At 47.1% G+C, this 16,260-nt stretch overlaps 1 protein-coding gene across 2 annotated transcripts in view; it reads left to right on the forward strand.

Annotated features, from left to right (window-relative positions):
- Positions 1 to 16,260, forward strand: part of akap1b (A kinase (PRKA) anchor protein 1b) — a 61,202-nt gene that overhangs the window by 32,985 nt on the left and 11,957 nt on the right. For both annotated transcript variants that reach the window (XM_059655320.1, XM_059655321.1), the window contains exons 2-5: positions 3,794 to 5,632; positions 12,071 to 12,210; positions 13,485 to 13,611; positions 15,662 to 15,786. In XM_059655320.1, the coding sequence (XP_059511303.1) occupies positions 3,814 to 5,632; positions 12,071 to 12,210; positions 13,485 to 13,611; positions 15,662 to 15,786 (2,211 nt within the window). In that variant the 5' untranslated portion in view covers positions 3,794 to 3,813. The remainder of the gene's footprint in view (positions 1 to 3,793; positions 5,633 to 12,070; positions 12,211 to 13,484; positions 13,612 to 15,661; positions 15,787 to 16,260) is intronic.

The raw sequence follows: 16,260 nt of genomic DNA on the forward strand, positions 1-16,260 counted from the left end.
GGGTACTTTTCACAGAAATAAACATGGCAGCCAGAGCAGGCTGTGGTGAATTTGCATGACGTAACTTGAGTCACGGTTAGGGTAGTCATTATCACAAGACAGTTTTGATGTGCCCTGTCTTGGCATCGGGCTCATTGCGTGAGCAGATGACACAGACCATATTGGCAGGAGTGCGTGCTACTGCAGCAATCCCAGGTTTGTGGTAGTTCGTGAGGAACCCACTGGCAGACTTATGAAACAAAACCTTGAGGGAAGGGAGCCTGCTTGCTCAATTTTAGTGGTACATTTTGAGCAGAGAAGGGACTTCATTGGGATGTGTAAAGAATGCCAACATGGCCAATAATCATTTCTCTGCTGTCGGGTCACAGAATTCCTTCAGTGTTGAAGGCAGCCGTTTGGCCCGTTTTGAGACCACGTTGACCCTCTGTATCTCACCCGTACCCAGCCCTCTATTGTACCCTGTACCCCCACCTTTCCCATGTGGTTAAACCACCTAACCTCCCAAACCCTGAACACTATGGACAATTTAGCATGGCCAATCCACCTAACCTGCACATCTTTAGACTGTGGGAGGAAACAGGAGCACCCAGAGCAAGTCCCCACAGACACAGTGAGAACATGCAAACTGCACGGAGGCAGTCAGCCGAGAGTGGAATCAAACCTGTGTCTCTGGTGCTGTGAGGCAACAGTGCTAATTGCCCTGTGTAGGGTGTGAGGGCTCCATGTGTTCCTGTGGTTGCACAAATCCACCCCAGTTGTTGCCCATTCAAAACCTGATGTTCATTCAGCAAGATGCCTTGTCTCACCTCAGCACTAATGGCAATGGCTTGTATTGACAGAATCTGTTGTTGTGTTAATTTAATACCCCAAAGCCTTCAAAGGAGCATTATAAACACAAACTTAGCACTGAGGGGACGGCATGAGAGGTCAGGAGAAATATGGCCAAAAAGTTTAGCCAAAGAGGTTTTAGAATGCATTTTAAAAGGTGGTTTAAAGAGTTGGAAAGATTTTGAAGGGTTACAGCAAGGCTTGGGACCATGGTGGCTGAGGCATGACCAATGGTAAATGAGTAAAACTGTGAAGTGCTAAGTTTGGGGATGAGCAAGTTAGACATAGGGAGCAGTGAGAGTAGAGAGACCCTCTGGGAGCAGGACCAATGGAAGCAGCAGGAATGATGAGGGGAACAGAGCCTCATTCACAACATTAGAGCCTTCCTAAATTTGACTACATTTTATTGGATGTTAGTAATGGGCTCCAGGTGAACTCATTGAACCAGTGAATTCTTTTCAAGTAACCATATTTTTAAAAAACAGGTTAAACAGCTTTTGTTTTTCTCTCTCCCTGAACTTAATCTGGTTAATGATTTGGTGCAAGGGGCAGCTTGTCCCTTTGTGCCTTATAGGACTCATTACTGTAATTCTGACCAGCACAAAAGTTGGATTTCTATTTAATAACAGATATAAAGTGGATTTTTTTGTGTAATTGAGAGCAGAAGCAAAACAAAGCACAAGTCATTACCTTAATGGCTCCTTTATCTGATTTTTTTTCTCTAACAGCTTAGAAAATATTCAGTGGTATTTAGCTTAATGCAGATGTTTGTGTGATCTCCTGCACTAATGAGGCTTACTGTAAACTGTTCCCCAGTCATTTGGGGCAGGTGACATCTGTCTACTTTAAGCTTTGCTATTTTGACCCTCCTTTAATGTACCAGTTCAGGTGCTGAAGGAGCTGTGTAACTTGCTGGATGTATGAACCTTGCCTGTGAAATTACACTTGAATATAGTTTTGAGTGATGTTGTCCATGATGTTTTTATTTTCAGCAACTGTTGTTCTCTCCCAGTCCAGCTGTTAAGTGGAGAATGAGACGGGTAACTGCCTTTCTAGTTTACCCTGAGACTGCAAGGTCTTCGTTATGTGCAGAGTTGATGGGACTTTCCCAAAAAGTTCACGGCCAACGAAGTAACTTTTCAAAGTGCGGTTGCTGTTGTAAACACACAATGCAACTCACTCTCCATCCTCTGTCCCGTGATGCCTGGTTTTAATATCATCAGCTGTCTGTGGACACAACACAGGGAAGTGGTTTCCATCGAGGGGCGATTGCAGTTTCCTAGATGTTACTAGAAGCAAATAAACATTGAAAATCGCCCTGTTACGAATCTGGTTACTTGGCTGATGCTTCGTCTCCCTGTTGTTGATGTGTCTTGACGCAGTGACAGACTGCTCTGTATACCTGTGTCTGGTACTTGGTCAAGAAGCTGGTTTCAATTCGTGATCCAAGTAAGTGAGGGGAAATTTGTTGGAGAATACAATACAGGCAGGAAATAGTCATCCACTTCTTTCTCTCTCACTTCAGTGGCTCACAAGTGGCATCTCATTCCTTTTGATAAGTAAAGCTGTTGTATTACTTTAATGCAAATGCCACAGTGGTTGATAGCATTTTCAAGGAGGGGTATAAGTTTGGAGATGCCTGCATCAAAAGATGCAGATCCATGAGCACTAAAACCTATTCCAGCAAAGGTTTACAAACCCCAAATTCCTTGGAAGGACTTCGATATTTGACCCAGAGTTCTCATTGTAAATTGCAACAAGTGGTTCTATTTGGGTGGCAGACTTCTAAATACGGTGAATAACCCTGTACCATGTAACTTACCCATTGGTACAGCCAAAGAGCCCTGGTAACAATGGAGAAATTGCTATCTGCACAGTAGTTTTAGTGTGCAGCAAGGACTCTCCAGGTACGATGTGAAATCTTGTGCAGAGCTAATGAAAAGCAATGTAGTGTGCTTGTGGTTTCTTGAACTTGTTGCGTGTGTTGTGTTGCAGTCCTCTCTAAGACCATCACTGTAGTAAATATGACATTTATGAGCAGACAGTTGAACCGGAAAAAGTGGGTGTGCCGTATAATTGTCTTGTTTGAAGTGTACCATGTTATTTTAAAAAGTTGGAACCACTGCATTAGAGGTTTCCTGCAAGGGCTAAATAAGTCGATTCCATACCGAGGAGAAAAGGTATGGAAAGTCAGCTGCTTTACTGCAGTCAGTTAGTGTTCCTTAGGATTGTCAACTATGTTCCAATTAATAGGTCATTAGGAACTGCTCTATTTCAACCCACCAGTCTTTCAGCAATTGCATCTCCCAATTAAAAAAGCAAAATCTTGTGCAGGAATCCTGTCGCACGATATCCAAAACAATAACTTTGAAGGACAGTGAAAGTGATCACAAACATTATCTTGACGAATGAATTGTTAGAATGGCTGCACAGGACCACGTTAAGTAACCTCCTCGAACTCCTGACAGCTCCTCTCAGGGCACAGTGCCAGTTGGCAGGGAACACTTGTACTCTGTGTATTCTTCAGTAGTTGCCTAATAAAGTCATTTGCCACTGAAGTTAGCTATCCTTGATGTTCAGACCAAACAATGTCAGAGCAGCCATAGCAGGGATGATTAAGCAAAGTGTCTGCCTCTGTATGTTGTCCTTTGCACATCATCGTGCAGAAAGCATGACTGAAGAGAGAAATGGGTACTATTTTTGAGCTGTCACAAAGTAATCAGCAATAACTTAATCTTTCTCCTCATGTCACCCTTTCTCACAAAGAGAAATTGATCCTTGTAGGCTCAGTGCAAAGCAACAGGGCATATTATCCTAGACGTGGGCTTCCACGTTATCCCTTGTGGGTTTGATTTGAGTCCTCGTGCCCAATGCAGGTCTGGCGCTACATATATCAAGTATCAGTTAAAGTAATATCACCATTGAGTAATTGTGTGCATTGACAGTCTGCATGTTGGTTTTTCAGATGAGTGACAAGATACCAGGATGGCTTTGAGGTTTCGAACTATCTTTCCGTATACGCTACCCGGGGTGCTGGCCCTCATCGGCTGGTGGTGGTACATAACCAGGAAGAAAGGCCGAGAAAGTGGTCGTGGCAAGGCTAAGCTTGCTCTGGCACCAGAATCCTCTGCCGAGGCTGGTGGAGGAGAGCATTGCGCAGACCTGAAGGATCCCCAGAATGTTAATACGGTGGCCGAGTTAACGAATGCCAGTGAGGAAAAGGCAGATGAAACTGTAGTCAAGCCCCTGAAGCTGGTGCCAGCTCTACAGGTGGAAACTTCAGAGCAGGCGGCGGAACCCGAGAGCAGTTTGTGCCACTTGACGGATAAACGCGATGCCAACGTGGAAAGCAACACTCCAACGATGCTGCTGAGCTCCTCACCCCGATCTCAAGAAGTACTGTTCATGTCCAACGTGCAAGGTCCCCTCCAGACATCGCCCAAGGTTGAGAAGGAAGGCTACCTCCACCAGATGGTGGAGAAGGTCAGCGGTGACCCCTTGGAGATCTGGCAGCCCCCTGTTTGCAGTGTGGTCAAGTCGCCCGCCCCCTTCCCCATCCACAACTTCTCCGTCAACTCCGAGGCAGAGAGGGACAGCAACGGCAGAGCTCTGCCGGGCCTCGGCCGCGCGGAACGTGAGCCGCCGGCGCCTGATGGCCCCAGCATGGAAAGGCCTGAGCCTGAGGGCGAAAACGCGGGCAATCTGACGGAACCCCCCTGTTTCAAGGCCACGCTCAACAACGTCCGCCTCAGCCCGTTCCTGATTCCCCGCCAGGATTCCGACCGGGGAAGCCGACTTGGCAAAGACCCCGTTCCAGCCCCGGCACCCGCCCCCACCGGGAACGGCTTGCCGGCCGACGCGGCTGCGAAAGGCGTTGCTCGGGACGAGATCGAGGCGGCAGCGGCTGGTTTGATCTCCGAGGTGATAACGGCTGCGAAGCAGGAACTCTTTGCTTCACAGCTCGGACCCTGCACGCAGGGTGCATGTGTGGCCGGGGCGGCAAGAGGCAAATCAGCGAATCCCTCTGTCCAACGGCCGGCCACTGCTGACGACTCAGTCCCGGAGCCCGGCATTGACGGGGTGAGACAGGCCAGCGAAGAGGACCGCTCCGTGTCCCGGGCCGGTGCTGCCTCCACCGCAGAGGAGAGGCCTGCCGGACCCGATGGTCGGAGTGAGTTTGCCGGAGAGGTCCCTGCGCCCGAGAAGCCTTCGGAAGAGGATAACCTGGCAGCAGAAGACTCTGGCTGCCATTCAGAAGATGGGGCTGTTGGGGACGGCCTACCAGAAAGCGGCGCAGCTTGGTGTGACCCGGCCAGCCACCAGGGCACATCGAGCAGTCGTGCGGTGTCCAGGGTCGGGCACAGCTGTGAGGGAGAGCTTCCAGAGCCCGAAATGGCACTGGGAGAATCCGGGACAAGGGGAGGCCTTCCGAAGGATTGTGAGAAGGACGCACAGGGAGACCAGAGTCGAGCCTCCACCGAGGAGGTGCAGCCCACCGCCAAGAAACACTTGGAGGAATTGAATGCAGCGGGTCAGGATTCTGGGATCGGTGTTGTCTACTCGGATGCCACAGGAGAAGAGGAGCCTTTGCATCCCAAGGTAACACCTGCCCCGGGAAGTCAGCAAACAGATGCTGTGTGTGACCCTGTGACTGGAGGAACACCCCTAGAGCAGGATCCAAAACACAAGCATGGACCACTGCAGCAGCATCAAGGAGCTAGGGTGCCCAATGGAGGAGGTGTAGAAGAAGGAGCTGATGGGAATTCTCAATTGCTGCTTGAAATGGAGTTCGATCATTCTGGAGGTAAGACAGCAATAACAGTACAGTGTGTAAACGTGGAGCAGGGATTAACTTGTGCTTTTTGAGGGTGCTTGAGATTTTCACTGCCTGCTGCTTTTTATTTGATTTTCATGAGCCCCTCTGATGCATCATATCCCTGATGGAGTGACCTCGTGCAGCCACATTACCTCGGCATGTGTGATGACAGAGAAGCCCATCAAGTCTGCTCTGCCGTTCAATAAGATCTTGGTTGACATTCACCACCACATTGCCTTTTCTTACACTGTCACCTTGACACTATTGTTGGTGTTTTAGAAATCTCCTCAATCTGTCTTTGTCTCACAGGCAGACAGGTGCACGTGTGCACGCACACACCTGCCCCCTGTCATGACCCTGTGGAATTGAGAATTCACAAAATAGAAGTCTGCAAGGGTTTTCCCTTACTGTACATTGCATCCCTGGCCCTACATTCCTTAACTTGGGAAACATTGTACTTTTTAAGTAGTTGGTAAGTTTCAATTAGTTCACTCCTCATCCATCAGCATTCCAGTGAATGCAGGCTCAGTTTGCCCAATCTCTCTCTGTCCAGGACGGCCTTGCTGTCTGAGGAAGAGCTCTCATGAGCCTTTGTTGCTCTCCCTCTATGACAATGTCAAAACTGCACACTATTCCAGCTAACCATGCTCCTTGACATTTGAAACAAGACTTAACTCCTCCTATACTAAAATCATCTTATAATAAAGGCTGACATATCAATAACCTTCCTAGTAGCTTGCTGCACCTGTATGTTAGAGTTCCCTAACTACTGACTAGGATACCTAGGTCCCAATGTACATTATTGGTTTCTGACGTCTTGACATCTAAGAACAACTCTGCACATCTGTTCTTCCAACCGTTGTGGATAACCCCATATTTTCCCACATGTCCCATCTGCCATGTCTGTGCCCATTTGAGTTTGCAAAACCTGTGGAAGCTACGTTGAATCTTATTCTGAACACGTTCCCACCAAGTTATGTCAGTTGCGAACTTGGAATGATCAGGCTTCTATTTTTTTGGGGGTATAGTTGGACTCGCACAAATCAAAATTAGAGATTTGTTTAATATCCTCATTTATCAAATCATTTGTGTGAACTGTCTCTACATTTAACTAACCAAGTATTAATTTCTTAATATTACAACCACTTAGATTTGAACAGGGCAACAGGCATGAATTACTGACTTAAGTTTTTTTTTTAAAAAATAACTAAGACTTTACCACACAAGCCATTGCCTTAAACAAACCACCTCTGCACTGCTGTGATCATGGCTATCGTGTTTCTATCGTATGCACAGAACTGCATCGTTTTATCCTGTTGTTCACTGCTTGTTTCAACTGAATTCAGATTCCAGATTTGAACTGATGGTGTTAAACAGCTTCTGGTATTCCTTTTTCCTTGGATATGTGCAGCCTTAAATTAGAGATCTGAAGTTTTCTTGATTCCCAATTAACTGAGTCTTCAATTTGTTCCTAGTTTGAAAGCTGTTCTTTGGAAGCTTAGCCACACTAAGTGTGGAGCTATGGGATTTATGGAGGGGCTTACTCTTGATGGGATGCTGTTCTGGGAGTTGGTGTGACTTGATGGGCTGAATGGCCTCCTGCATTGTAGGGATTCTGTGATTCTGGAGACAGGTAGGTGACCTGCAGTGTAATTTCTGCTGTGAATCCATTCTGTTATTACATTACATTACATTCAGTTAAATACTCCCTTTTTCTCCCCCAGCACTTTGGGGAAAATAATACATCAGCACTCCCCCTCCTTATCTTCGTTTCCAACTTCTCCAGCTTCAGTGTTTGAAGATACGAGCTTTCCTGTTCATGGTGCAGTCAACTCAGGTGCTGTCTGATCACTTGTCGTTTCATTAACACTCAGGGGTTTATGTTCAAATCAGGGGAGTTGTCCTATACACTAGTCAAGCAGCAGCTTCTCCTAGTCATTCTCCCACAGTTGTGTTTTCCAGATATATTTCTGGATCCTTTAAACCGTCCCTGGATGTGTTCTTTTTGGTAGCACAGATGCTCCAAAGGTGTTGGCAGTGTACAGTTACTTCATAGAATTCCTCAGTGTGGAACTGGCCCATTTGGCCCATCAAGTCCACAAGGACCCTTAGAGTATCCCACCCATTTCACTTGGTCTTGCCTTCACCAACATGCTTGTCAGAGATGCATTTATCCCTGACACAGCTGGATGACGTGCACTGATGGGCACAAACACCTACCTTCACCTGGGAATTCTTCCATTGTGTTGTGTGACATGACCATTCTGCTAAATGGGATCGGTTCAGAACAGATCTAACAGCTCAAAGTTGGCAGTTGGTATCGGAACCACACTCAGCAACAATGTGTAACCCTATACCCAACACCACCTTCACTCTGCCGTCACTATCAAGCCCTGGTTCATTGACGGTGGTGGCAGACCATAGTGCCAGGCATGGACATGCCAACCTGGCAAAGCCCGTGACAACAGTAAATGCTTACTCCATGGCAGCTCTGTGGGGTAGACAGTTGTGTGATTTCTTCTCTCCACCCCCCCACCCCCCCACCCACCCCCCCCCCCCCCCCCCCCCCCCCGGCCATCAAATCAAATTACAGCCTCCCCTTTCCTGTCATGAGAGATGATGGTGGATAAGATATCCCAGCCAATAATTCGGGGTGAGGGTGGGGGCTGGTGCCTCAGTGGCAGAGGTGAGACTGAAGGGTTTGCATTCATTTCCAGCCAAAACCCTGAGGTGGGTAATCCACTTCGGGCTTAGGCTGCAATCCCCACAATCTCAACCGTGCATCGCAGTTCTGGGATACTGGTAACGATTGGCACAGAATACGACATGGGCAAAGGGCTCTTGCGCTGTGGTGGTAGTGTTCCTACCTCTGAGCCAGGAGGCTCACGTTGAAGTCCCACCTGCTCCAGAGGTGTGTAATAACATCATGGATCAAGCAGTTTTGAAAATATCTGCAACAAAGGCTGCCTGCGACTACATGGCTCCACCAGGATGAAGACTGGCCTCCAGAATTGGCCCTGCCCCCTGCTTGCTGGAGTACTAATGGGCATGCTATTAGAGGGCAATCTCCTCTGGCTACAGGCCATCACTATAGGGATTTCTGCAGTGCCCTGGGTAGTGGTTTGCAGGTTGTGTTGGCATTTCTCTAGCTATGTAGCCATGCAGTCTGCAATGCGCCAGGCATAAGTGCTGGTCACTGTAGTGTCCGTATGTGTGGCTGCTCCAGAATTGTAAATGAACTGTGCTGCACGATAAACTGAATTACTATTTCCACCCCATTTCCAGCTCATCCCTGAGTGGCCTTCACCCCAGTATAAGGTTAGATGTGGGAGGTGTTTGCTGCATCACTTTGTTCCACTTGCAACTCCTCAGAAGCTACAGCACCTTGTGTTTCCATGCAGTGCCAGCCTTCAGGCTCAGGTCGTTGAGGCTGTATGTGTTTAATATGCTCAGGTGTAAACATCTTTGTACACCATTAACCAACATCACTGACCCTGAAGATGTTGACTGTTTAGATCAGACCTAATTGGACAACAATGTGTATGTAAACGCTAGCTCCAGGAGCCAAGCCTGTGGCTGAGAATTGTACACAGTGATTTTTGTTTTATATTCCTCCCAGAGTTTGTCCTCCATCCACAAGACAAATGTGTGATGGAATACTAAATGCTACACTTGCCCCCACACCTCCTCCCTCACCCCTATCCCAGGCCCCAAGATGACTTTCCACATTGGCAGATGTGCAGGTGAATCTCTGCTTAATGTGGTATACTGCATCCATTGTACCCGGTGTGGCTACCTCTACATTGGGGAAACCAAGCGGAGGCTTGGGGACCACTTTGCAGAACTCCTCCGCTCGGTTCGCAATAAACAACTGCACCTCCCAGTCGCAAACCATTTCCACTCCCCCTCCCATTCTTTAGATGACATGTCCATCATGGGCCTCTTGCAGTGCCACAATGATGCCACCCGAAGGTTGCAGGAACAGCAACTCATATTCCGCTTGGGAACCCTGCAGCCTAATGGTATCAATGTGGACTTCACCAGCTTCAAAATCTCCCCTTCCCCCACCGCATCCCAAAACCAGCCCAGTTCGTCCCCTCCCCCAGCTGCACCACACAACCAGCCCAGCTCTTCCCCTCCACCCACTGCATCCCAAAACCAGCCCAGCCTGTCTCTGCCTCCCTAACCTGTTCTTCCTCTCACCCATCCCTTCCTCCCACCCCAAGCCGCACCTCCATCTCCTACCTACTAACCTCATCCCACCTCCTTGACCTGTCCGTCTTCCCTGGACTGACCTATCCCCTCCCTACCTCCCCACCTATACTCTCCTCCCCACCTATCTTCTTTTCTCAATCTTCGGTCTGCCTCCCCCTCTCTCCCTATTTATTCCAGAACCCTCACCCCATCCCCCTCTCTGAAGGGTCTAGGCCCGAAACGTCAGCTTTTGTGCTCCTGAGATGCTGCTGGGCCTGCTGTGTTCATCCAGCCTCACATTTCATTATCTGTGATGGAATACTCTCTCCACTTGGTGTGGATGAGTGCAGCTCCAACAACATCCATAAGCTTAAGACACAGTGCCTGTTAATGGGAGGCCTCTGCCGCCTCAACATTCACTCCCTCCAGCATGATAGTGTGTACGATCAGTCCTGCAGTAACTCACCAAAGCTCCACTGTGACCCCATGCTGAGGGACCAAAAGGACAAGGGCCGTGCATTACCAGTATGATATCCTCCAACCTACCACATCATCCTGACTTTGGGACTATGTTGCTGTTCCTTCGTTGTCACCAGGTTGAAATGGAGTCCTCTCCCTGTCAGCAGTGAGTGGTGTTCCTCTCTGCAGTGAATCAGGAAGGTGATTCATCACTTTGCTATCTGCCCTTCTCTCTCCGTAGGGTTGGTGCTGCCACCCTCCTTATTAGGATAGGGATTTATAGGGCCTGGTGTGGTAGAGGAAACCTGCTTGCTATCCTAACAGAAGGTGACTCTTGCCTTCAGTGAGATGTTATTTGTGAGTGGGCACTGACCTGATAGTAAAACTGATATGATGAACGTCGTTGGGAGATTACTGGGAAGCTGGGTCTTCTCATTCGTGATCTGAAGCTGTTCCTCCAAGTAATTGGTGTTTATAATGGGTGGTGCTCCAGGCTTTCCTCAGTCCTAACTTTTTTTCAGACCCCTTTGAAAGCACTCATCACCTCCCAGACCTGTTCATAGAATCCCTGCGTTGTGGAAGCAGGCCATTTAGCTCATCAAGTCTATGCTGATTCTACGAAGCCCATCCCTCCCAGACCCACCCTATCCCCGTAACTCTACTTTTCCTGTAACTGATCTGCACAGCCCTCGACACTACGTGGCAATTTAGCATGGCCAGTCCACCTAACCTGTGCATCCTTGGGCTGAGCGAGGAAACTCTCTCCGACACTGTGAGGATGTGCAGACTCCGCACACAGTCACCAGAGGGTGGAATGAAATCCTGGGTCCCTCGTGCTTTGAGGCAGCAGTGCTACACACTGAGCCACCCAGTTGGATGTGGATAAGTGCCCCTGGGCTCTGAATTAAAAATGAGGTAACATTTCGACCCCATTTAATGAGCTGATACAAAGCAGAACAGCTGTGTCCAGCTCTGAGCCAGGCCAGATTATGCTGGCTCATGTGCAGCTTTCAGAACCCAGTGAGACTAAAGCAATCCTTCATGTGAAATCTGCAGGATGAAGATTAAGGCTTCAGCACTGGGGTCTTGTCCTGAGTGTCTCAGTAAAGTCGTGCTCGCAAAACATCCCTCTGGGATTGAGTATTCACATTTTGCTGAGTTATTGACAGTGTGATTCGAATGGTCTTCCTGACTTGCTGTGCAAATGGGACTCCTATTTTCTCCCTCAACTGGAGGTGATTCACCGACACAAGCCGGTGACAGCTTTGTGGAGCTAGAGTGGGATGAAGAAAGATTTGATCTTTCGTCACTGTTTGGGCAACACAGTGCCTGTCAGTACCAGGGACCTGGGTTTGATAAGTGCATTCTAATGGGATGCAGATCAGAGTGAAAACAGGCTTCTCGAGCCATCATGTCACACATGTCTCTACCTGGCCTTTACAATGGCCATCTGTGTCCAGGATGGGTTGATTAGGTACAGACTCAATGGGCTGAAGAGCCTTCTCTGTACTGTATGATTCTGTGATCTGTGAGCATAATCTTCCAACTGGTGGCTTGGAGACAGCGATTGGGAGCTGCACCCTGACTCCCACCTTCGAAATGAGGAGGGGAGAGTCAATCCCCTTACAACTCCTGCCTCAGCTGGCTGGCCAGGTGCCCGGTCAGATACTTTGCTTTGCTACACTCACTGCTACAATATTTCAAAGCATTGCAACATTTTAATTTTGAGCATTCGTTTGTTTCTGGTGCCAAGTTTGCTCTTGAATTTTCCAGGTTCAGATGTGAACAGTATGGATTCAAATGACAGTGGATGTCCTGCAGGTGGACCAGACACCCTGAACAAGGATGGAGCAACTTTGAATGCAATACAAGACCAAGCTGAACTCACCATCTGGGAGGTCCAGGTGCCAAAGGTAAAAATGCCAAATTAATATGTCTGCTGTGGCTGATTCCTGGGATTTGAAACTGTTGTCGTTTGCATGTTCTGCTCAAGCAGGACTATCTAATCTTGTTTGAAGGTTGAGAAGGACACAGCAGGAAGAATTGGTGCTTTAGCCTTAGGGTCATAAAGATGCACAGCATGGAAACAAACCCTTTGGTCGAACTCATCCATGCTGACCAGATATCCTAAATAAATCGAGTCCCATTTACCAACATTTGGTTCATCCCCCTCTGAACCCTTCCTATTCATGTACACATGCAGATGGCTTTCAGTTGTTCTAATTGCACCATTTCCTCTGGCACCACATTGCCATGCACACATCTCACACTGTGTGTAAAAGTTGCCCCTTTTAGGTCCCTTTTAAATCTTGCCCCTCTCACCTTAACCTATGCCTTTTTAGCTTTGAACTCCCCTACTCTGGGAAAGAGATCTTGCTTAATTACCCTATCTGTGCGCCCGATGACCGTATAAACCTCTATAACGTTACACCTGGCCTATTCAGCCTCTTCCCGTATCCCAAACCCTCTAACCCTCATCTACTGAAACCCTTTAACCCTCATCTACTGAAGGTATTGGACTGTAACCAAATATTTAACCAGATTGACAACATGTGCAATTCTATCGACTGCTGTCTTTTTATGAAGTAACTCCTCGGTTAAGTTTGTGGAGTTTGATAGGTTTTGTGACCTTTGAGTCTCGTGATACTAGATGCGAGCCCTGCTTGATAGCACTTTGACAGGACACTGAGGTCACCTTGTGGCAAGTGGTTGCCATTACAAGTAACTTCCTGAATCGTGGGGTACAGAAGGTGGTACTTTATAACAGCAAGTTTTAGCTAACCTAGCATGACGGGGGGACAGGAGTTTCAAAGAGGTGGGTTTGGCTTTAGTTGCAGCAATTTCCTCATTGGAGGGTGAATGTGCAGGAAAAGTTTATCTGCCATTTGCTAGTCACTCTCTTTGTGTAGGTGTTGTGTCCCTAGCTGAAGTGGAATTCTGTGCAGACATATGCAGTTGCACAGTAGGTGGCTGGATTCTGTTAGGCCATAATTAAGGAGTGAGGGGAGACCTTGTTGCAGTCTCTGTGACTCTGGTGCAAGGATGCTTGCAGTGAGAACGAGAGGAAAACCCAATTCCCAAATGTGACAAATTGCAAGCTTTGAGGAATTGGGTATGTTTCTGTAGTGTTGCGCCAGGACAATGTGATCTTTCTGTAGTTTCTAATTTACCGTGTTTCTGCTCGCAGCATCTGGTTGGACGGTTAATTGGTAAACAGGGAAGATTTGTGAGTTTCTTGAAGCAATCCTCTGGTGCCAAGATTTACATCTCCACACTGCCTTACACACAAGATTTCCAGATCTGTCATATAGAAGGTGAGTCCAGTCAGGAGTAGATTTGGTAACTTGTTTTTTGGTCATGGTGTTTCTTCCAGGAGATCAAATAGCTTGTGAATATTTTCATTTTGATTTCCAAATACACCTCATGTGCTTGACTTTCCCATCGACCTGCCCAACTTATTTCTTTGTAAGAAAATCTCTCACGTTGGATTGTTTCTTGCAGTTTGACAACTCCCTGAAAAGGCACATTTCCCTTATGTCATACTTTTGTATTTTCGGACTCTAATTCTTTAAATCCTTAAGTATTTAATGGTATCCTGGGATTGAAATGCGAAATGTTTTGTTTTAATTGATCAGTGTATGAGCTGGATTAAGAAATAAGACGTGCGAATTTCAGCCATCTGTTGAAAATCATCTCTCCGTGTCACTTGAGTTCTGAGCTGCAGCGATTTTTGTCGAAGTTTGCAATATTTACAATGTGATCCCTTGAATAGACACTCAAACAATCAGGTGCTGTCATAGCTGTTCTGAGCACCATTTTGAATTCAACAAAGCACAAAACTAGTGAGTTTTGAGAAGATTTGTAGCTCTGGATGTGAGTTTGCTCGCTGAGCTGGAAGGTTCGTTTTCAGACGTTTCGTCACCTTCTAGGTAACATAATCAGTGAGCCTCTGACGAAGCGCTGGTGTTATGTCCCGCTTTCTATTTATCTGGTTAGGTTTCCTTGGGTTGGTCATGTCATTTCCTGCATTGGTGATGTCATTTCCCGTTCTCTTTCTCAGAGGATGGTAGATTGATTTGGAGCCAATGTGTTTGTTGATGGAGTTCCGGTTGGGATGCCATGCTTCTAGGAATTCTTGTGCGTGTCTCTGTTTGGTTTGTCCTAGGATGGATGTGTTGTCCCAATCAAAGTGGTGTCCTTCCTTATCTGTATGTAAGGATACGAGTGATAGTGGGTCATGTCGTTTTGTGGCTAGTTGATGTTCACGTATCCTGGTGGCTAGCTTTCTGCCAGTTTGTCCAATGTAGTGTTTGTCACAGTTCTTGCAAGGTGTTTTGTAGATGACGTTCATTTTATTTGTTGTCTGTATAGGGTCTTTTAAGTTCATTAGCTGTTGTTTTAGTGTGTTGGTGGGTTTGTGGGCTACCCTGAGGCCAAGGGGTCCGAGTAGTCTGGCAGTCATTTCGGAAATGTCTTTGATGTAGGGGAGAGTGGTTATGGTTTCTGAGCCCGTTTTGTCTGTTTGTTTGGGTTTATTGCTGAGGAATCGGCAGACTGTGTTCATAGGGTACCCATTCTTTTTGAATACGCTGTATAGGTGATTTTCCTCTGTGCTGCAGTGTGTGGTGGCTCGTTGGAATAATGTTCTAATGCAGCTTCGTTTGTGGGTGTTGGGATGGTTGCTCCTGTAGTTCAGTATTTGGTCCGTATGTGTTGTTTTCCTGTAGATGCTGGTTTGAAGTTCCCCATTGGCTGTTCGCTGTATGAAGCACAAAACTACTGGCTGAGATCTAAGGCCCAACACTTAAGTTCTGCTGATGTTGGTATGACCAAGTAAATCCTGTCAGAACACGTCACCGCTGAATGTCCACACAGTCACAGTTGCCAGTAGGAGCTTGGAAGGTTTACCTTTAACTTTTTCCGCTGAGGGTTTGGACTCGAATATTTTTATCACTGGGTAAACTTTGCCGAATGTTTGAAGCCCCGAAGTAGAATGGGGCTCTTGATCTAAGCTGATGTTTTGAGGCTGCATGCAAAAGTGCTGCATTGCCAGAGGTGCTGTCCTTCAGATGAGATTTCAGCGTGAGACCGATTTTGTCCTTCTGTGTCGGAGATGTCACAAACCAGTTCGGGGTGGTGTTGGGGAGTTGTTCCAGTCCCTGTTAGTATTTCACTGCCTCCGCCCAAGCCCAACTTTCTGGCTTTTTTTTTTGCTTGGAAGATTTTGTCATTTGTTGGCCGGCTGCACTTCTGCCTCTGTCTGGGCATAAAAATGAATGGATTGTAAGGCACTTTGTGATATCCTGACAACACAGTTAAAGTCAGGGTTTAAATTCATCTGGCTTTCTTTCTGTTTGGAAACAGGTAATCAGCAGCAGGTAGACAAAGCACTTAACTTGATTGGAAAGAAGTTTAAGGAGCTGGATCTCAGGAATCTATATGTTCCACCACCACCTTTGACACTACCCTCATTACCGATCACCTCCTGGGTAAGCTAAATGTTTGATTTGGAGCACCAGTCACTGGTTGTCTTACAATTCAGCTCGGACCCTGTCTGTTTTTACTGTGATTTGCACGGGTTTCTCACCCTGTCCTTTTGCAGATTTATGTTTTTATCTAAGACCTGTCTTGGCTGGTTATCGGTATCCAGTGGGAGGGGAGAAAATCTGATCGCAAAAGATTTAATCCTGCAATAATGGATAATCAAGTCAACAGACCAGATGGAGCCCTGTTGTAGCAAATCCTGTGAACTGTTTGCTATGGGCAAGCTCCCTACATAGGGCAGTGTTAACTCAACAAACCATAGGAACAGAAATAGGTCATTTGGGCCCTCGAGCCTGGCCTGCAATTCATTAGGATTGTGACTGATCTGACAAGCCTCATCCCCTTTCCTGGTAGCCCTTTATGCCCCAGCCAGTCAAGAAGTTGAAGAAAACCTTGTCCTCCTGTGCACCTAATTTGAA

Source organism: Stegostoma tigrinum, chromosome 27 (genome assembly GCF_030684315.1).
Source record: "Stegostoma tigrinum isolate sSteTig4 chromosome 27, sSteTig4.hap1, whole genome shotgun sequence".
Classification (NCBI taxonomy): domain Eukaryota; kingdom Metazoa; phylum Chordata; class Chondrichthyes; order Orectolobiformes; family Stegostomatidae; genus Stegostoma; species Stegostoma tigrinum.